Here is a 21,565-nt window from a genome sequence, read left to right on the forward strand (position 1 = left end):
AGAGACAGAGACAGAGACAGAGACAGAGACAGAGAAGAGAGAAAGCCTGACATAGACTTTTTAAACATCAAAACCCACTCCTCGTGATATATCTACTCCAACAAGACCACACCTACTCCAGCTAGGCTATACTTCCTAATCTTTCCTAAACAGTTTCACTGACTGGGGTTCAAGCATTCAAATATATGAGGCTATGGGGAACATTCTCGTCTAAACCACCAGAGTTGGGGAGCAAAGTCTGGCCTGAGGAAGTCTTATTCTACAGCTCATCTTCTCAACTCCGTCCCATATTATGAAAGTAACTGGATTTATATAATATTAGCATCTAAGAGATTCTATGGGAAGTAAGACTTTGTCATTGGACTTTTTGCTGTTGTTTTCTCTATGTATCTGAAAAATTATCTTCATAGCCAATAACTCAGCATGAAACACTCATCAGGTTTGTACACAAGCCTGTGCACACAGCCCAAGAGTGAAGTAGATAATGAAGTCATGCAGCAATGTGCTTTCATACATGCTGATGACATACTTTTGTAAATCTTTGCCTTGAGCCAGCTGGGTTGCAGAGAGCTTATCCCTTGCAATGTGTGCTTTTGGGATTTGTGTATATGCACTATAATAGGCATTCTTTAATAGTACAAAATATTGAATAATACTTTTGACTTTATTCCAAATGTCATTTCTAGAGCAGTGTGAGTGCAGAATGAAAATATTACCTGTATTTTTTCCCCAGCACATGTGAAGTCTTCTCCCCTTTACACACCCCCTTTAGAAGGAAGAGTAATACTTCTTTTCAAAACTGATTCATGCATATTGGCATAGTTGATATGATTGCTGAAAGTTGCTAGCTGGCATTTGTGTTCCCTTAGAGAAGTAAGCCTTCTGTAAAAATAAACACACATATAATGACATAAATAATTCTTCATGTCTAAAAATTCTATTTTCTCTGCCACAATATCCATTTTCCCAAACTATGACAATCAGTAACCCTCCTACAAACCACACTTAAGTCTTTAGAGAATGTCATATGATTGAATTCAGCCTTATCAGATTGGCTATTGTCAAAGAACCTGGCTTGAGTTCAGGTTCTTTGGAGCACTTTAAAAATAATTTTTGTAGAACATTTATTTGTAGTAATTAATAGCAGTCTACTGATATCCCACTTAGCTATATGTATATTAGGATAGTTGCTTTCACATATTAGAAATTATGAGTAAAATTGTTATATACATTTGTGTACAAAGTTTTGTGTAGACACAAATTTTAATACCCTTGACCAAATGTCAAAATGTAATTCTATGGTGAGTATATTTTATGAGAAATTGTTTAGCCATCTTCTAAAGTAGCTGTACTGATTACTGTTATGTGAGCCATTGTCCACAAGACATGAATAAATGTCTGCGTACCCCAGGTAGGGAACCAACATGCCAAAGTAAAGATGCCTTTAAAGTCCAACTTGATGAACCAAGAGTTTTAGTGACATTGCTTCCAGGAATCTGGGTGAGGATTTACAGGAGCAGAAGGCAGTTGTAGCACCAGAGCCCATTCCAGCATGGTAGCTGGAAACATGGAGCAACCTCACAGCCTTGAAGGCAGCTCAGCTGGTTAAAGAAAAAAAATTCCCAGTTAGTTCAGTGGGTCTCAGCCTCTTCCAGGTTGCTCAGCTGCTCTTTGCTTCTTCCAGGCTGCTCATCTAATCTGTGTGTGTCTCTCAGTTCTTACTGTTCAAAGGTGATTCATGAAGAAGATGCCTAATGAATATTGTCAGTTTGGGGGGGGACATCTGGAAGCCACTGAGTTGTTTACTACCCAACCTTAATGATTTTTCCTGCAAGATGGAACGTTTCCCCTCCACTTAGAACGTGCTGTGGTTTCACCTTGCTTTTGACATTCTGTCCTAAAGTATCCCATAGTTTCAGCACTCTTTAATATCCTATGTCTTAATGAACATAGGATCTTGCTCTGGGATGGAAGGTTTTAATCTCAGAGGAAACTGTTCAATGGCAATCATCACCACCAGCAATTTTAAGAGCAGCCCTTAGTCTTCATCTTTACTCTTCTTTGCTTTCTCAGCAGTCTAGATTTTGACAGTTGGAATAATTTAATACCTGAACCCCCCCCTCAGTCATTTAAATTTGCCTTTTTGTGATAGCCCAGACTGAAACTTTTTTTTTCATATGGTTATCATCTACATACATGTTCTTGAAAGAAGTGTCTGTTGCAGCCTATTTCTTAAGTTTCTTACTTTCTTTTTTGTGGTTTGGAAAAACACGAACGCCAAAACAATTTATAGGCTAAAAAGTTTACATCTGTTTATGGCTCCAGAGAGTTCATCATGCTAGGATGTTATGGCAATAAGCCACAGGCATGGAGGCAGAAATAGAAAGCTGAGAGCTCACATCTTCAAATGCATGAAGCAGAGATAGATGATAGGTGGAAGTAGCAGTACATTATATGCTCTCAAAATTCTCTATCAGTGACATACTTCCTTCATCAAAACCATACCTCCTAATCCTTCCCAAACATCACCATCAGATGAGTACCAAGTGTTCAAATAACCAAGACCACAGGGGACATTTCTCATTCAAGCCAACCTACTAAGCATATTTCAAGAAGATGCCTTTGTTTAGCTTTGATTGTCTTTATATAAGCAGATATGTCTTTGACAAGTACATTCTCCCTGACTGAGACTTCTAGTCTTGACAGTGTCCTTTATATAGCAGAAGTTCTTGATCATAATGGAATTTAACCAATTATTTCTTCATGATTACACCCATTAAATTGGATCTTAAAAGACATCATCACATCTCAGGAGCATAGGCTTCTTCTAAAGTCACTGTCTGTGAGCAATATAATTTTATGTTTTTCACTTGAGTCTGTGGTCCTTTATGAGTTAATTGTTGTAAAAGACAGATGGTGCAAGTGTCAATTCATTATTTTGAAACCATGTCTTCTCAATTGTGTTTTCTCTATTTCTCCTTCCTGGTATAAGAACGAACTGTCAGTTTCTGTGATTCTATTTCTGACATCCCTATTATGCCCCTCTGGTAAGGTTCTCTATCTTCAACTAGTACTGTTGAAACTGTTTCTCTAAGCATAATAATCTCATCCTATTTACAATAAGTCAGAACGAATTGAAGATCTTAATATGAGACTTGAAGGTCTGAAATTTCCAGAGAAATGTGAGGAAATCATTTTAGAGGTTGGCATAGACACTGACTTTCTGAACATCACTTCAGTAATTGAGGTAATAAAAAACAAAAAAACAATATTGGCATATGATTTTGCATGGAATGGAAAAGGTTCTGAATAGCAAAGGAAATGGTCATCAAAGTGAAGGGAAACATAGAGTGGCATATAGTGAGGGAAATTTTACAAACACACACACACACACACACACACACACACACACACACACTTTAAAAACTAAAAAATCTAGACACCATAAACCAAAATCACTCAGAAAATAGGCAAATTAATGTCTCTCAGTGGAAGACATACAAATAGCCATTAAATATATGAAAAAATATTCAGTTTTCTCAACCAAAAGGGCAAGTTAAAATTCTATTATATTATACTTCACTCCAATCATAATGACAATCATTAAATAAATTTTGTGTATGTTTGTGTGTGTACATGTGTGCGTGTACATATCATGGTACACATGTGGAAATGAGAGGAAAACATGCAAAATTGGATTCTCTCTTCCCATCATGTGGATCCTAGGGATTGAACTCAGATCCTCAGGTTTGACAGCCAACGCCTTCCCATGCTAAGCCATATCCTCAGTCCCCATTTCTCATCCTTATGGTATATTTAAAATGCATATTGGCTTCCTGACCCTGGGCTTGTTTGTGCCTTCCCAGGTACTCTCCCCTCTCCCTGTCCTTTTTCATTGCCCCCATTCTCTCCCTGACAGCTTAAAACCCTTCACCTGCTGCATGCTTCAGTCTATATGCTGTGTCTTCTTTGGGTAAATTTCTTTGAGCCCCTAAAGATTACCTTAGATATTAATGGCTACATCTATAAAAGGTTAATCTGTATGGTGCCTCAGTCACCTTTCTCCTGGTTATTTTGTAACATAGACTTGTGGTGGTGACAGGGCTCAGTCCTCATTGCACTGTTTGCCTCTGGCTCTTTGCCCTCAGGTGGTTTGGGAGTTTCCATTGCTTGGTTTATTCTCCCTGACCCTTTGAATTGTTTTCACAAGTAAAGCTCAGCAGAACAGCCACCTTCCTGTAAGTACAACTAATGCTCATCGAAGAAGTCAGTTGGGATTCAAATAAAGCAATGGAGTTAATTAAAAGGAACCCAGGGACCATGAAGTCGTCATTGGACTTCATGCTCAGATCTCTGGCAAAAGTAAATCCTTTCCAAGACTGTAGAGAAATAGAGACTTTAACAGTTTCTTTTGTTAAGTTCTGAGAATAACATTATATATTTATTCTTTTCCAGAAGTCAAGTCTTGTATTTTCTGGACAGATGAGTTTAATACACATTTAAAGAAATACTGGTTTTTTTTTACATGTATGTGTGCCCATGTGTGTGCCTGTGCACCATGTGCCTACAGAGGCCAGAATTTAGTCCTCTGGAACTAGAGTCCTGGATATTTGTAAGCAGCCATGTGGGTGCTGGGAACCAAATCTCAGTCATTAGAAAGAACATCTGTTGCTCTTCTGAGCAATCTCCGGAGTCCATGTGAATCATTTTGAACAGTCTGTTTACAGTTACTTATAATGGGGATTTAAGCTGTGATGTTCAGTTAAAACATACTAGAGAGGAATAATAAATGACATGAGCACAAACCCATGCTTGGTCAAGATAATAAAATATTGAGAATAATCGGGTGGAACCATTATCAAATGAACCCAGCAGAAAATAATCTTGGAGGAAAAGAAGGTAGAAGAGAACAAAGAGACAGAATTGTGAGATAAAATTCTAAAGACAGTCACAGATAAATGTACATATTAGTGTGAGGTCCAATAACTGTGAAGCAACATGAATTAAAAAAACTGATTCAAAGCATGGTTTTTATTAAGAGAACAGTTTGGCTCCACTGATAAATCTAGTACATCATTATTTATTTAAAAAATGAAGAATAGTGAAAACTAAGACACAGACACAATCATTTTATAAACTTAGATCAAATATCAGTCATTTGTATTGTGTATGGGACCTCCATTAACTTCTCAGATTCCACCTTTCAACTGGGTTTTCCTTCTTTTTTTTTTCCTTTTTAAAATATTTTAATATTTCCAGTCAAATTTTGATGTTATAAAATACATTTCCACAGGGAAGAGAAGAAATATGATTTTATAAGAATATTTTTCTACTTATTCTTTGACAATTTCACACATATACATAAAGTGTCCTCATCATATCCACTCTCAACTCCTACCCACACCCGACACCAGATTCCTCCTCTCAAAACATCATCCTTTCATGTTCATGTGCACATGGATGCAAGGCCATTCATCCAGGATGGGCACCTTACCCCCCAGCGCATCCCCAAATGAAAAAACGATTCCCTCCCCCACCCCATCCCCAGCAGCCACCAAATGCCTTAGATCCTTAGTAATGGTAAGGCCTAGTAAGCCCCTCCCCAGTCCACAAGGAAATGTTGACATGCCCAATCGTTCACACATCCTGTGCAGTTAACCACAGCTCCTGTGATTTTTATGAGTGTCACAGCCTTAAGTGAGGAACACAGCATGTCTGAGTACTCTTCCTGAAGCTCTAGCTTTCACATTCCTTCTGCCCCCTCTTCAGCCATGTTCTCTGAGCCTTGGGGGACATAAGTAGTATAGATGTCCCATTTATGAATGAGCTTGTTTTCAGCAGCTTGACCATTTAGGAGCCTCTGCAGTAGGATGGCCTAGTCGGCCATCATTGGGAAGAGCGGGTCCTTAGTCGGCCATCATTGGGACGGGCGGGTCCTTGGTCTTGCAAACCCTATAGGCCCCAGTACAGGGGAACACCAGGGCCAAGATCAACTGGGTTTTCAAAAGCACTGCCTTTGCAAACATCCAGCCAATCCCTAGAGTTGGCTGCTGCTGAAACAAAAATGAGGCTCAAGTGATGGCCAACTGAGATTATCCACTTAAAAATACGTTTATAGCCTAATTGTGTTAACTTTACTGCTGTAATGATCACCAAGTTAAAAAGTTACATCTTATCGATGCAACTATAACATTAAGAGGTAAGACAATCAACTACTACAGGGGAAAGACTGATGTTGTGTTTAATTAAAAACAATAAAACCCCAATAAATAGTATCTTGTAGAAAAGCAATTGAATTCTATAAATAGTACATTCTTCATTGGTTAACATTCCCTTCCCCCTCCTTTCTGCTTTTTCTTAGTTATTTTTGGCAGCCCTCTCATTCAGCTACGTGTGCAAGGCACTAGGTGGAACCATTATGAAAAGTTCCATCACTCAAATAGAAAGAAGATTTGACATACCATCTTCCATTTCCGGTTTGATTGATGGAGGCTTTGAAATTGGTAATGTTTATTTCTATTTTAACCACCAGACTTACAGAAAGAAAATAGAGTCCAGTCATACACTGTAAACATGTTTTTCCACTAGAGATAACTGTTCTTTCTGAAAAGCACAGCAATAATATCATTTTTATTTCATGTCTTGTGAAGCAATGTTGCTGATGCCTTGGAGTTAAAGTCAGTGATATTACTAAATACGCTACAAAGTGACCTCCAACTACTCTGAAAAGACGGTTTTAAAAGATTGATTTTACATCTACCCGTTGCTTTCAAACTAACTCTCGGGAGACTCATCCTTCTCTCTCTCAAAACAAGAGGTGAAGAAGTGGAGGAGCTATGGTGCCTTTAACTTAAGGAGTAAAGAAAAGCTTTCGGATGACCTGTATTGGATCATTGCTCTTTAACTCTCTGGGGATTGCTCTACAACACTGCAGATATTACTCAGTTGCCTTCACTTTGATTTTCATATCTCCTTCCACAATAACCCAAGCTCCATGCAATTACACAAAGGGATTGTCCTCTAACCTCAAGAAGCAGAAGGTTGTTGTATTTGTTCCTTCTTCTTCATCTTTTTCTCTTTAATTATTTGGAGACCCTTAAGCCTATATCTATCATATGTATTTCCAACAGTTCCTAAAAATTTGAGGGCCATTTTCCTTAAAACTTGACTTAGGGTATATTTAAGCCAGTATTTTTATAAATAATTACATAAAGGATTACCCATCTGTCTTTCCTCATGAATCCTAAAATGTTTTTTGATGCAAAGGATATTTTACATCTTATATATGTATTGCAGTATTACACTTCCCTATCTCAAAACAAATAAACAAACAAAAAACAAACTGAATTTGTGTGTGTCTAGGGTGTCAGAGGCTGAAAGAGAGCATTGAATATATATATATATATATATATATATATATATATATATATATATATATATATATATACAGGCTCATTGCTTTCAGCTACGAGCACTGAAAGCCCAGCAGTATAGACAGGCTGGCAGGGTACTGGCACCAACACCCTTCGAAGCTATGTATGTCTCTTTTCCTGCCTGTGTCTTGTTTTACCTATGGTTTCTGCCATCTTATATAATTAGGTTTTATACATTTTCTATTTTTAACTTTACAATACTTAATTTTTCATTTTATGCTGTTTTTTGATCTTACACATTGAAGGACTCTGATTCCCCCAATCTGTCTTCTTTCCAGTTAATTCTTCAACTTTTACTTTATGCATTTTTTTGGCTAGCCCTTCTTTGTAATTTTGTGTCATGTCATCATTATTTTAGCATTCAGTAGCTCTTTGTAACTATCTATTTGTTACTTAAGAGATGAGAATTGACTCCCCTATTCGGAGTTTTTCCATTCCCTGTATAATCTACAATTAACATGACATTTTAAGTAGTTGTTCTTTGTGGAGAATTTACCAAAGCTCTTAATTGATTTTTCCTTGAGGTGTGATAGCATCTCTGCCCACCTACCTGTTCTTATTACTAATGTGTTTTAACACTTGTTTGTAACCTAGTTTGTGGTTTGTTCTTTTATGATATTTTTGGCTGGGAATACCATAGCAGGTACATATTACAGATTAAAAGAAAGGCAGCCCCATAGGAGGAACAACAATCTGAACTAACCAGTACCCCCAGAACTCCCTGGAACTAAACCACCAATCAAAGAAATTACATGGTGGGAGTCATGGCTCTAGCTACATATGTAGCAGAGGATGACCTAGTTGGTTGTCAATGGGAGGGGAGGCCCTTGGTCCTGTGAAGGTTCTATGCCCCAGTATAGGGGAATGCCAGGGCCAGGAAGCAGGAGTGGGTGGATTGGGGAACAAGGGGAGAAGGGAGGGGATAGGGGATTTTCAGAGGAGAAACTAGGAAAGGAGATAATATTTGAAATGTAAATAAAGAAAATATCTAATAAAAAAAGACAGGAATGTATGAAAACTGCATTAATTAATTAATTAATTAATTAATGCCTTTCATTCCTATTAGGAAGTATTTTCTCTATTTTTTCATCTTAATACAATCTATCCAACTTGAAATTTCTCAAAAACATCAGCTTCAACCAAATTGTCAAACAATTATTTTCAAAACATATTCCATAGACTAGTGCAAAAATTAATAAATTTTTTTCTTTTGCAACCCAGAACCCAGTGTTTCCTGTAAGCTTTGGTAAAGATAAGAGGAAATATGATATGTCTAGTTGGAAGTGACATTGATATTGATGACAAATGAGTTTGGTTATACAAGTAAAAGTTAATACTAACAATAAAACAAGGGGATGGAAAAATCTCGCAATGGTTATGTATGCTTGCTGCTATTTATGAGGACCTAAGTTTGATTTCCATCCCTCAAGTCTGCTAGCTCACAACCAGTTGCAACATTAGCCCTAAAGGGTCTTACTCTCTCTTCTGGCCTCTGTGACAACTGCATTCATATGTTCATAAATAAACCTTCAAAATAAAAATAAAAAAAAATAAAAAATTAAGAACACTTCTATATTTTCTGTTGTTGTTGTTGTTGTTGTTGTTGTTGTTGTTGTTGTGAGACAGGGTTTCCATGTGTAATAGCCCTGGCTGTTCTGGACTTGCTTTGTAGATTAGGTTCACCTTGAACTGATGGAGATCCACTTGCCTCTGCCTCCCGAGGGCTGGGATTAGAGGTGTGCATCACCATGCCTGGGCTGCTTCTGCTTATTCTTAACACCATACTTTTCTATGCTCAGTTTACTTAAGGTGGGTTTCCTCTTGTCAGACAACGTGAGGAAGGTGCTAAGTGTTTTCTCTATTTATACACAATGACCATTATTATTTGCTGTGATTAATCAAGCGGACATAACTTGGCTTTGTTGTAGGAAATTTGTTAGTAATTGTATTTGTGAGCTACTTTGGATCCAAGCTACACAGACCGAAGCTGATTGGAATTGGTTGTTTCACCATGGGCATTGGGAGTATTCTGATTGCATTGCCACATTTCTTCATGGGATAGTAAGTATTGCATTGTCAAACCTCAAAGTAGAATAATTCTCTCTTCCACAGAAGCTATCGACTGTAGCTAGGTCCCCAGTGAGAGGTGGGAATTACAACTGGCTTGATTGTGTGCTAAGACAAGACAGAGTTCTCAGCTCTGAATGGGAATAAAGAGAGAACAGTGGGTGCTGAGATGTCAGGACCCATCGTGCTCTCTCTCTCTCTCTCTCTCTCTCTCTCTCTCTCTCTCTCTCTCTCTCTCTCTCTCTCTCTCTCTCTCACACACACACACACACACACACACACACACACACACAAATATTTAGCCTTTGTCAACCTTGGCATTCACACTTGGCATCATATTAATATCGTTTTCTTAAGATTGACTCTTCAACGAATTTTCCCCATTCTGCTTTTTATAATGTTATGCTCTTTCAACTTATTTCTCTGTGTGGTGTCTTCACCACAACCCTATGTAACTGTCTTGGCTAGTGCAAAAATGCCTACATCTCTCTATCTTTACCTTCAATCTAATTACCTGTAATGATTCGTATGAAGTAAATCCAACCATCATTCATATCAGGTGACTGTTTCAAACACTCAGGGTCTATGTATCTATGTACCTTGTTTACATTTCCAATGGGGATGCACAAGGTTTTCCCATCCATGTATGTATCACAATCTGAACTAGCTATATTTGTCAACACCTGCTCATTTTCTTATCCATTCATTCAGCAGTGGTTCTTACAACTGCAAAGGAATTAAGTCCAAACTCAAGGGTTTCAACCTAAGCTGTAGATTTACTGCAGCACAGAAAACCAGCACTCCCAAAGATCTTACTCATTCCAGATCCTTATGTCAGTGTGGACGTCCATGCCCTTATCCCAGCTGAAATAATGGAGCTTTTGCCTTCAGTTTTAATTCTATTAGTTTTTCAAGGACTTATTTTTTATTCTCTTGGTATGAGTGTTTTGTCTGTGTGCATTTATGTGCACACATGTATACTGATCCTGTGGAAGCCAGAACAAAGCATTAGATAAAGGACTGAAATTGTAGTTAGTGAGTCTCCTGACAGAAGTGCTGGGAATTGAACTGGGATCCTCAGGAAGAAGAGCCAAGGCTCTTCACTGTTGAGCAATCTCTTCAGCTTCTGAGCTGTATTCTAATTAATATTCAATTCAAGAACATACTTTTAAAATGCAAATCTCATTTTCCTAATTTTGCTTCAAACTCTCAGTTCTCTAGAACAGATTTTCAAACTTCAGATTCCAGTTTTTCAGTGGACCAAAAAACCCTTTGAGGTTATTGGGACCACCCTATATTATAAGATAGAGTTGAGTTAATGTAATATGTAATATATATATATATATATATATATATATATATATTCCTGTAATTGCAATTTTATCCTGTAATTACATCATTCAAGCTATAAATATATTTGTTAGTGGGCATAGATACCATAGCAGAGATACAAAATTGAGCTAGTATAAATCATAATCAAAATATTGTAAGGTCTCGCCTATGGGTTAATCCTATGTCAATTCACTTGTGCACATGTGCTGCTCATTGACTGGATCTTTGACTGTCCCAGACTCACTTCCCAATCTTCCCCACAGTTGACAAGTATCTGATGAAGCTGAAGTCCTCTACATGTGTAAATGTTCTACTTTTACATGCACTGGCCTTACAGCCTTGTCTACTGTCCTCTGGAGTCCATCTCAAACTCCTGCTTATCACTAAGATTCATGTCACAGTTTCTATACAAGGCAAAGTCTATATAATATCCATCCATTCCCAATCCTGGAGCAAAGCTAATGATCCATTTTTCTCTTAGAGGAGATGAAAGTCCCTATGGACCAAAACCTATGTAATTTGTTTCAGTTTTGAAGTGGAGTGCCTGGCACGCACTTGGTGGTCTAGCATAGAGTACAGGTATAGTAGTATTTCTCAAGTTATTGTATATGTACCTATTCTGATTCCATTGCCTTTTTTGCTATTAAATTCTCATTGCTGAAACTGAAGTGGATTAGAATTTATTAAAGTTTCAGAGAGTCAGACATTAGTTCATGTGTAAAGAATTCAGATGTTTTGGTAGAAAAGGTAGAAGAATTAGCATGACTTAAAGACTGTTTTGAAAACACAATCCTCTAGCTTATTAAATAAAACTCATCAGGAAGATTTTATTACTGTCGTCTTAAAAAATAAATTTAAAAGAATGATTATAATCAGATAGCAGTTTACAAAATAGAAAGGGGAAGGTAGGATTTTCCCATGAGAAACAGGATCATTTGTCACATGAAGTCATCAACCATCCTGCCCGAGTAACATTAATGACCTTACTTACTGGGCCTTTCCGCCATTTTACTGTTACCCATTATTTGTCTTAAAATTGGGCTTGAAGATTATCAGAGGATTCTCATTGATGTGAGAAGAGAGAGGTACAAGCAATAGTTTCTGAGGAAAGTGAAAATACTTGGTATGCAAGAAAAACGTTAAGTGTAGTGATGACATTATAGTTACAGGTATGCAACAGAAAATGACATCAGCTCTCTACACAACTCCACGTTGACTTGTTTAGTCAATCAAACTACATCACTCACTGGAACCTCACCTGAGATAATGGAGAAAGGTAAGAATTAACAGTAACAGTGACTAATATTTGAAAGTTTGTATTTAAATTCTTGTAAAATGTATCAGCAAAAATTGATTTAAAATCATAATTCATTTGACCTTGATATACAGACATAATCATAGTGTAAACATGATATAGAATGAGCCTTTTGAAATAGCTGAGAAGAAGCTAAGAACTATTTCAGTTAGAATTTGGGAATAATATTTGTAAGTAAAATAAAGGTATAACAGTTGACTATGTGCATGTCTGAAATCCCAGCACAAAGGGGTTAAAGCAGGATTGTGACTTTGAATCCAACCTGAGACATATAGTATGAACCTGTCTCAACCAAAATCTTAAGCAAGCTACAATGCATTGTACAAACAAAGGAGAGGTACTTTTGAAAATAGAAATAGTTACTGCCATTGAGAACTTTAAAAATATTCTAATAACATACAGATTTAACACTCTAGATCATTCTACCTATTATATAAGATATAGGAAGATTAAAATGAAAAAAAGAAGTTAATTCTTTTTCATTTTTTGTATTATTGGGACTGTACAAATTTATCACTGTTTCTGGAAGTTATTTTTTTAACATTTATTAAACAAAAATAATACTTACCTAATTCTTTGGAATTCTATTGTTGTTGATCAACCCCAAGGGAATAATCAGCAAAGACATATTTCTAATTATAACTAAGACATCCCTTTGTGAGAGAAGGAAAAATTTAAAGTATTTTACAATTATAAATATAAAATTAGGGTCCAGAAAGATGGCTCAGCAGTTAAGAGCGCTGGTTCAATTCCAAGCAGTTACATGACGTGTCACAACCAAGTATAATTCCAGCTCCAGGGGATCCAACACCTTCTTGTGGTCTCTGCCAGTACTGCATGCATGTGGTGCACATACACATGTGGAAGGAACTATATAAATTCTGATACTGTTATTTCTCAAACATGGGTTGAATCTTGACACAAAATAAAACAAAGGGAAAATAAACAGGATATTGTCTTAGCCCAGTACTTGCAGTCAAGCTGACGCATACAAACTGGATATTTAATTCTATATTATATATAAGAAATATATATTTTATATGTGCCCAAAATACAGCATATAACTAAAAAACATTAACTGACTCTTTATATATAGAGATTTCAGATCATGTTTGTTTCTGTTTTTTTTCTTTTTCTCCCCTTTGTGTCTTTTGTTTGTTCACACTTTCCAGATTGAATTGAAATCACCTAAAATTTAAAAAGAAAACACAGGCAACTGAGTGCTACAGAATCCTAGGAAAAATTAGCCATCTAAGTTTGTGGAATTTCTGGTATTAGTCTGTAATAGACAAAGTAAAACATATTTTTATCTACACAGGTTGTGAAAAAGGGTCCAAGTCATACACATGGATTTATGTCTTGATGGGGAACATGCTTCGTGGGATAGGGGAAACGCCAATAGTGCCCCTGGGAATTTCCTACATTGATGACTTTGCAAAAGAAGGAAATTCTTCCACGTACTTAGGTAAAGTAAAGAAAATATTATGTTCAGTGCTTAAGTGTTCTGGGTCTAAAGTTGAAATGGCAGCACTGCTAAACTAATCATTTTACAGTTTTATATTTGTTTATATTGTATGTGTATGGATGTGTTGCCTGCAGTTATGACTCTGCCCCACTTGTATGCCATGCCTCAGTTGACCAGAAGAGCATCTAGTACTGCTCTAAGCACTGAGATATCTCATTTACAAGCTTAAGGTGGAAGACATCCCAGCATGTAAATGGGAGTTAGGCACAAAGTCCCATCCTTAACTAGGAACAGTTAGCAGTTGATACATATTGGGAGATGGAGATTAAGGTTTTTCTAACAGAGTGATTTCTGATGTGTTAACTATGCTGTGGTACAGGCATACACAAGAGCATATAAACTATAGTTGATGGTATACACAAAAACAAGAAGGTACAAATTTGGTTGGGTAAGAAAGTGTGGATGCATCTGGGACAAGGTGAATATAATCAAAATTTGTTGTGTGAGGGAAAAAAAAAAACTATGTGCACTTTGATTCTGATCGAATGGTTTCAAATATTTGCAGGTACTCTGCATACTATAGCAATGATCGGACCAATCCTTGGCTTTATCATGACATCTGTATTTGCTAAGCTATATGTAGACATTGGATATGTAGACCTGAGTAAGTAGAATCAGAAAAAAGACCAGAAGGTTGTCTTTCAAATTCCAACTACCATGCCTCCAGGTTACTGGTTTAACTCTTCCAATAGTTTCATAATTGTTTTCTTTTAGAAATTTTAAGTGGTGAGAATGTGTTCATTATTTTACGAAAACAAATTCCATCTCTTGCTTATATCAAGCTTCTACCAGTAAGTACAAAATGCATCATTGGGGACAATCTTAATTTAGATGGCCAGATAGAAAACAAACTGGTTACAGGGTTGAATCATCTGCACTTTTATTTGGTTTCTTTGTTTCTTTGTTTCTTTGTTTGTTTGGTTTGTTTGTTTGCTTGTCTTTTGTTTTTTGAGACAAAGTTTCTCTATTTTGCCCTGGCTGTCCTGGAACTCACTCTGTAGACCAGGCTGGCCTTGAACTCACACTCGAACTCAGAAGTCCGCCTGCCTCTGCCTCCCAAGTGCTGGGATTAAAGGCATGTACCACCACTGCTTGGCTTGCACTTTCATTTGGTGATGGGTTGGATTTAGAAATGCAAAAATTACAGATGGAAGCTTCAGGAAGGTGCTGTGAGGTTGTAGGGTTGAAGGAAGGTTCGAAGGGTTGAGCATGTTTTTTTAATCATGTTTCTTAGTTTTGACGCTATCCCTGGACCTAACAGGGGGCTTGGCATATGGTCCCATTTAATTAGAAGATGAAGGGATGCATACTACGTGATCCTCCTATTTCTCTCAAAGCAAGCTTTCCTTCATACTTCAGAGAAACTGGCCAAAGTGTGGAAACTGTCTCATTTTCAAGACCGCCCCCCATCAATAAATATTACATCTATCATCTCCCTCCACCCAAAGTCTGTACAAGTAATATCCAGCTTCAGGTCATGCTTGTAGACCCACCCTAGGCATTAGATCTTCATCTTGCCTCTTCAAAACCACATTCTATCAATCTTCCACCAGATCCCTCCCTCCCTGGTTATCTTCAACCCTCATTCTCCAACCTCTCTTGATTACAGAGCACTCTCCAGGCTCTGCACTCTTTTTGCATATATGATGTCATCATGTCCTCAAACCACCTTGTAGTTGGTTTTCTTTTTCTATTTCTCTTTATAAACAATTATCTTGAAAGAAAAATCTAAATTTAGAAGATATTTCATCCTCCTCCCACCATCAACTTCTCAGTGGTAATCTGTTTTCAGTGGCTCATGAAACAGAGTCGGGTAACTTTTGAAAAACTATTTTCTCCTGTTTTCTATTTTTAGACACCTAAGTGAACACCTGAAGCTCAACATGGCAAATACAGGGCTCACAGTATCACTCTAAAACCTTGTCTTATTTTCTATAGTCTTTCTCTTTAGGAATATCTTAACCTTAGTTGTATAATTGACTCAATCTTCACATGATGGTACTTCCATTTAATCTGACAACAGCCCACCCTCATTCTATCATTGTGCCTCCAGAATAATTATAATACAGAAGTCTTACTAATGCTTACACACCTAGAGTGATTTCATACCAGAGTTTAGTGCAGCAGCCAGGCTCTTCAGAACTAGACACATGGTTTTCTGTGATCACTTTTATTGTTATAATTTGACTCCATTTCTCCTTTCCTACTTTTATGTCATTGATACTCTCTGCAGTAAACATTATTACTGGTGGTGAAACTCAACAGATCCTTTCATCTCACAGTCCTGAGAACTCTCCTCCCCTTTCCATTAGCATTGTTCTGAGACCCTCATACGAGAAGTTCTCTTCTGAGATGCCACACTTCACTGACTTCCTACTGGAGCAGAGGCCATCAAACGCATGATGATCTGTTTAGATGCCACAGGAAGAAACCTGTTTCAATATATAAGCGGTTGGTGTATAGACAAATCTGATTTCCTATCTCATCAGGACTCAATGGCTTCAAAGTTATCATTTCCAAAGTAGAGTTGACATCACAGTTGGCCACAAGAAGGCACATGCCTCCAATTGTCTTCAATACAAATCCTTAATCAAAATACTTCTCATCCACTTCCAAGTTCACCCTTGTTCTCAAAACTCATAAAATGCTGAGATAGATGTTTTGTTGCAGTTGGAAAATGTTCTGCTATATTTAGAAATAGCTATCTGTATTGTATTAGAATTCTTGTGACAGATGTTCAAACCTTTTATATCTCCTCTTATTCAGTAACAGCTATAATAAATTTGACATTTTTGCACTCAGTTAACTCTTGCTGTACTGAAAGTGAGACAATTTTCATAATTTTGTTTCCATACAGTTCTTTGGTAGTATAGAAAGATGATTTTTGCTGTAATGTTATATTCAACAATTTCAAAACAAAGGGTAGATCACATCTGTTATCAAAACACTGTTATGTCTAGTGTCAGTGCCAGGGTAGCGCTAACCATGTTCAGTGAGTCTGAGCATGTCTCTCTATGAAGATTTTGAGGAGAACTAGAGTTATCTTTTCTGAGTGCTCGGCCGAGTTACTCTGAATGCTAGGCAGAGTACTCCAGTGACCATCTAGTGCAAGGTTTTTCTCTTTGTTCTTGTTACAGTGTCCTCTTTAGCCACAGGATCACTCAGGGTTTCCAATAACTCGTCATTCAGCTTTCACAGGTTTTGGTATCTTTAGGACTTCCCTCATCATTTAATGATTATGAACTGACTGCCATTCATCATTTACATAGTGTGTGCTGATAGCTGGCATTAACATACTATTCTTCTTCACACAGCAGAGGAAAATACAGTTGAAATAAGAAGGGCAACAAATTCCTCAGCTGGAAAATCCATCTTTTCTGGGTTTCTCTTAAATGCAAACTTTCACTCTGTCCCTTCCTCAGCACTTCCTGTCTCTGCAATCAATAGGGCTGTATATTCAGCAACTACAAGAGACAGATTGGAGCTCTCCCATTTCTTAGAAACAATGTTAACCTTCCCTCCAGTGTTATCCTGACTTCAGGAGTGGGTACCCACAGCCATTTTCAGATGACAGTGAATACTCAGGCCTTGCCTTGGTTTTCAAGTCATCGTGATGACCTAGGAGCCCAAGAAATTCTCAGGCATTTCTAACCACACCTCACTCTTTATGTGGATGCTGGTGATTCTATCCCAGCTTCTCATCCTTATAGGTAAACTGCTTCTGGGCACCATCTCCCTAGCCTCCTTTTCTCCATACTAAAAGCCACAAATCTAATCCTATTATTTGCTGAATACATAGTGTTGGCAACTCTTCTGTTGCAATGGAGTCTGTATATAATATACATGGAAGATGTCATCAAATGATTGACCCATCCCTACTTCTAAGTTGACAAACCACTAGTGAAAGAAAATTGCATTTTAGGACTAATGAGATATAGTTTGGTTCTTTATCTATGGAGGCCAGCAGTCTTACCAACATTGACTTTCAGGATGATCTTTGAAAGTCCTGTTCTAATTATTCCTTCTAGGCAGTGTCCGGATAACTCCTCAGGATGCGCGTTGGGTTGGTGCCTGGTGGCTCAGCTTCATTGTGAATGGACTATTATGCATCATTTGTTCTATACCCTTCTTTTTTCTACCCAAAATTCCAAAGAGATCACAGAAGGAAAGGAAAAATTCAGCTTGTGTTCATGTACTCAAAACAGATGAAGAAAAGAATCACGTGACTAATTCAACAACACAAGAGAAACAAGCTTCTGCCAACATAACTGGTAGGCATTCCATAGTCAGTCAATGTGCAGATGTCAATCCCACTGAAATCTAAGAATATTCTAAAACAATATGTCCAACTTACCTATTTAGCTTTCTTCTGTACTAAACTTTTCTTAACTCTTTTTACATTTTCCATTAAAATTGATATTCCCTGTCTTAGTTACTTTTCTACTGCCATGAAGAGATACCATGACAAAGACAACTTACATAAGAAAGCATTACATTTGGCAACTCACATTTAGAGAGGGTTAGAGGCCATGAACAATCATGACAGGAGGATGGTAGCAGGCAGTCGGGCATTGTGTAGGACAGTAGCTGAAAATGCATACCTTGATCCACAAGCATGAGTCAGAGAGAAAGAGAAAAGTGGGGGGGGCAGGGGGGTAGGGTAGGGAGAGAATTGTTAACTGGGAATGTCTTGGGTTTTGGAAACCTGAAAGTCCACCCTCAGTGGCACCTCTTTCAAGGAGACCACCAACTATAAGCCAAGTATTCAAATATGAACCTACAGAAGCCATTCTCTTTCCAACTACTATGTTCGATGATTATGTGAAAATAATAGGATTATATTTGTGGCTTTAAGTATGGAGAAAACAAGGCTAGAGAGGTGGCTCAGTGCTCAGAAACAGTTTCTGTATAAGCACAGGACCTGAGACACCAGCATCTGCACAAAGTGCAACAGGACAGGATTTTCCCTGACCAATCACACTAAAATATTAGGGCAGCAGAAGGCCTGTGATTGGACAGTGAAAAGGGAGGCAGAGCTAAGAGTTGCCGGGACAGAGAGAGTCTCAGGGAGAGGGACAGAGGTCAAGATGGAAGCGGAAGGAACAGGAAGAAGAATCAGTGTGGCTTTAATTGGTCACGGGTAGTTAAGATACTAAAGGACAGAATAATTGGGATATTTGTCTAATCTAGCTGGGCAGCTCTTATTGTCATCAATTGGTTTAGAAATTATTGTATTGGCATCTTGTAAATTGAGAATTTATTATGTTTTTGTTTTATTAGATATTTTCTTTATTTACATTTCAAATGCTATCCTGAAAGTTCCCTATACCCTCCCCCCATCCTGTTCCCCTACCCACCCACTCCCACTTCTTGGCCCCAGCGTTCCCCTTTACTGGGGCATATAAAGTTTGCAAGACCAAGGGGCCTCTCTTCCCAGTGATGACCGACTAGGCCATCTTCTGCTACATATGCAGCTAGAGACAGGAGCTCAGGGGGTACTGGTTAGTTCCTATTGTTGTTCTACCTATAGGGTTGCAGCCCCCTTCAGCTCCTTGGGTACTTTCTCTAGCTCCTCCATTGGGGGCCCTGTGTTCCATTATTGATACATAAATCTGTTTGGTTAATTATAAGCTTCTAGAATTTTGTTTCTACTGAGTTGATGGGTGTTGTGACAGCTGACCACCAGATGTGCGGTTGGTTGGTCACTGTGGGGACTAGCAAGAGAGTTGCCAGCAGCAGGAATGCAGGAAGCCTGCTGGTCCAGCCCTATCAGAGAGTGGGTGGGAAGAGGGCAGCTGGAGTGTGGAGAGTTGGCAGGTTCTTCTTAATATTTCCCGCAATAGGTGGCGAACCACCAAAAGTAACTGCAACAAAAACATATCCCCTTGACAACCATTTTTGGTTTACTTTGGAATCCAAGGACAAGTTCTCAGATGTGTCCCAAGAGATTCCTCTTTTCCTTTCTTTCAGTTCTTCATTTGATTATCTTCTTCACTCCATTGCCCAACCCAAGGGCATTTCTGTGCTGGAGCTAACTATGTTGTTTGGTTTATAACTGAGGGTAGTTCAGATTTTAAAAAGATCAGTACAATGATGTTGGCATCAAAATGATGGGCAGTACCTAATAACAGGGTTTGACTGGTTCCACAAGAGTAAGTGGTTAGAGACCAGAAACCACAGTATTGTTGTGTTTTTATTCCTTGTACAAGGATTTAACCCATAGCATTTGGCATATGAGCAAGGGTTCTAGAGCACCAAGGTTTTGAAACTTACCATAGACATTACAAAGAGCAAGTCAGGATGCTGGACACATAGCTCAGTGATTATAAGCACACTTGGTGCTCTTGCAGTGGACCCAACTTACCTTCCCACATCCCCACCCCATGGTGATTCATCACTGTCTGTAACTCTTGGTCTGGAGGATTCAATTCCCTTTTCTGACCTTCAAGGGCAACCACATACATGAATGCAGATACATACAGACAAGACATTTTTTTCTTGTTGTTGTTTATATCAAGAAATTTCTAGCCAGGTAGTGCTACATGGCTCAAGCCCTAGCCCTTGGAATGCAGAGATTAATTTATTAGTGTTCTTGTGTTAATGTGACCTGGGACTCATTATTGTAATCTGCTTGTTAGTGTTTTATCCTGAAGCAGATAGCTTTAGTACTGCCAGGTATAGTGAGGCAGCGTTTTAGGCAGGTTCCTTTAATGCCAGAGTATTTGCTGGGGCAGTATTTTAGCCAGGTAACTCAATTCAGTTGTATTTGCGGGAGCAATGTTTTAGGCAGATGACTTAAGTGCTGACATATTTGCCGAGGCGGGGTTTTAGAGAAATGATACATTCTAAGAAACAAATTGTTGGAATCCTCACATTACATTCATGCTTATCATTTTTGAACATCAGTGTTCTTCATCCTGTGGTCATCGATTACATAAAATTTTGCTTAACAAACTGCTTAAATAACGTAAGAATCACATTATTAAATGCTAATAATACATACATACAGAATTCAAGTTTTATGTTTCAGCATATTTCCTGGTATCTGACTCAAAACCAAGTATTTGCTGAATGAATGAGTAAATAGATTGAAAGGTATGAAAAACTAAGATTGTGAAGAACTGCCAAGTATCTGCTGAACAAAGAAAGTAACAACACAGAAAAGACAAAAAAATAGTTATGACCCCAAATGACCAAATAAATAAATCAATTATGGAAATGATTGAATAAAAATAACCATGGATCTGTTTATAGCAAGATTTCAGAGTGCACTCTGTCTATTCTATGTATTAAGTAGAAGATTGGGATGTAAGAAATGTTTAAGTTGTATTACAATATTTTCTTTACTCTTGTTATTTCAAGGTTTTCTATGGTCTCTGAAAAGGATCCTTACCAACGACCTATATGTTACATTCTTGATATTGACATTGCTACAAGTCAGCAGCTTCATTGGATCCTTTACTTATCTGTTCAAGTTTATAGAGCAGCAGTTTGGCAAGACAGCATCTCAGGCCAACTTTCTGTTAGGTAAGACAGATTGATTCGAAGTTTGCTTCACAGATGATGAACAAACGGAGGACATGAATGCTTCATGGTTTGGTTAAGGGAAGGATTTTTATTGTACATATTAGTGACTGAATGACCAGTGACATATGGAAGGGTCAAGAGCAGAAAGAGAAAGAAGCAGACTCAATATGGCTAGCAGGACCTGGCCAGGGCTATCTTTGAGAGAGGTAAGATTTCCAGGGTATAAAGAATAGAGAAATCACTGAGAGAAATGAGAGCCACCATATAAAGATGAGGAAGAGGAAGAGGAAGAGGAAGAGGAAGAGGAAGAGGAAGAGGAAGAGGAAGAGGAAGAAGAAGAAGAAGAAGAAGAAGAAGAAGAAGAAG

General features: G+C 37.9%; 1 protein-coding gene across 4 annotated transcripts in view; it reads left to right on the forward strand.

Annotated features, from left to right (window-relative positions):
• The window catches only part of LOC110314592 (solute carrier organic anion transporter family member 1B2), a 48,791-nt gene that overhangs the window by 10,024 nt on the left and 17,202 nt on the right, over window positions 1-21,565 (forward strand). For all 4 annotated transcript variants that reach the window (XM_029534600.1, XM_021188866.2, XM_029534601.1 and 1 more), the window contains exons 3-9: window positions 6,362-6,503; window positions 9,362-9,494; window positions 11,996-12,108; window positions 13,466-13,612; window positions 14,178-14,276; window positions 17,701-17,943; window positions 21,035-21,199. In XM_029534600.1, coding sequence (XP_029390460.1) covers window positions 6,362-6,503; window positions 9,362-9,494; window positions 11,996-12,108; window positions 13,466-13,612; window positions 14,178-14,276; window positions 17,701-17,943; window positions 21,035-21,199 — 1,042 coding nt within the window. The remainder of the gene's footprint in view (window positions 1-6,361; window positions 6,504-9,361; window positions 9,495-11,995; window positions 12,109-13,465; window positions 13,613-14,177; window positions 14,277-17,700; window positions 17,944-21,034; window positions 21,200-21,565) is intronic.

The sequence above is a fragment of the Mus pahari genome (assembly GCF_900095145.1).
Source record: "Mus pahari chromosome 2 unlocalized genomic scaffold, PAHARI_EIJ_v1.1 2_unlocalized, whole genome shotgun sequence".
In the NCBI taxonomy this organism is placed as follows: Eukaryota; Metazoa; Chordata; class Mammalia; order Rodentia; family Muridae; genus Mus; species Mus pahari.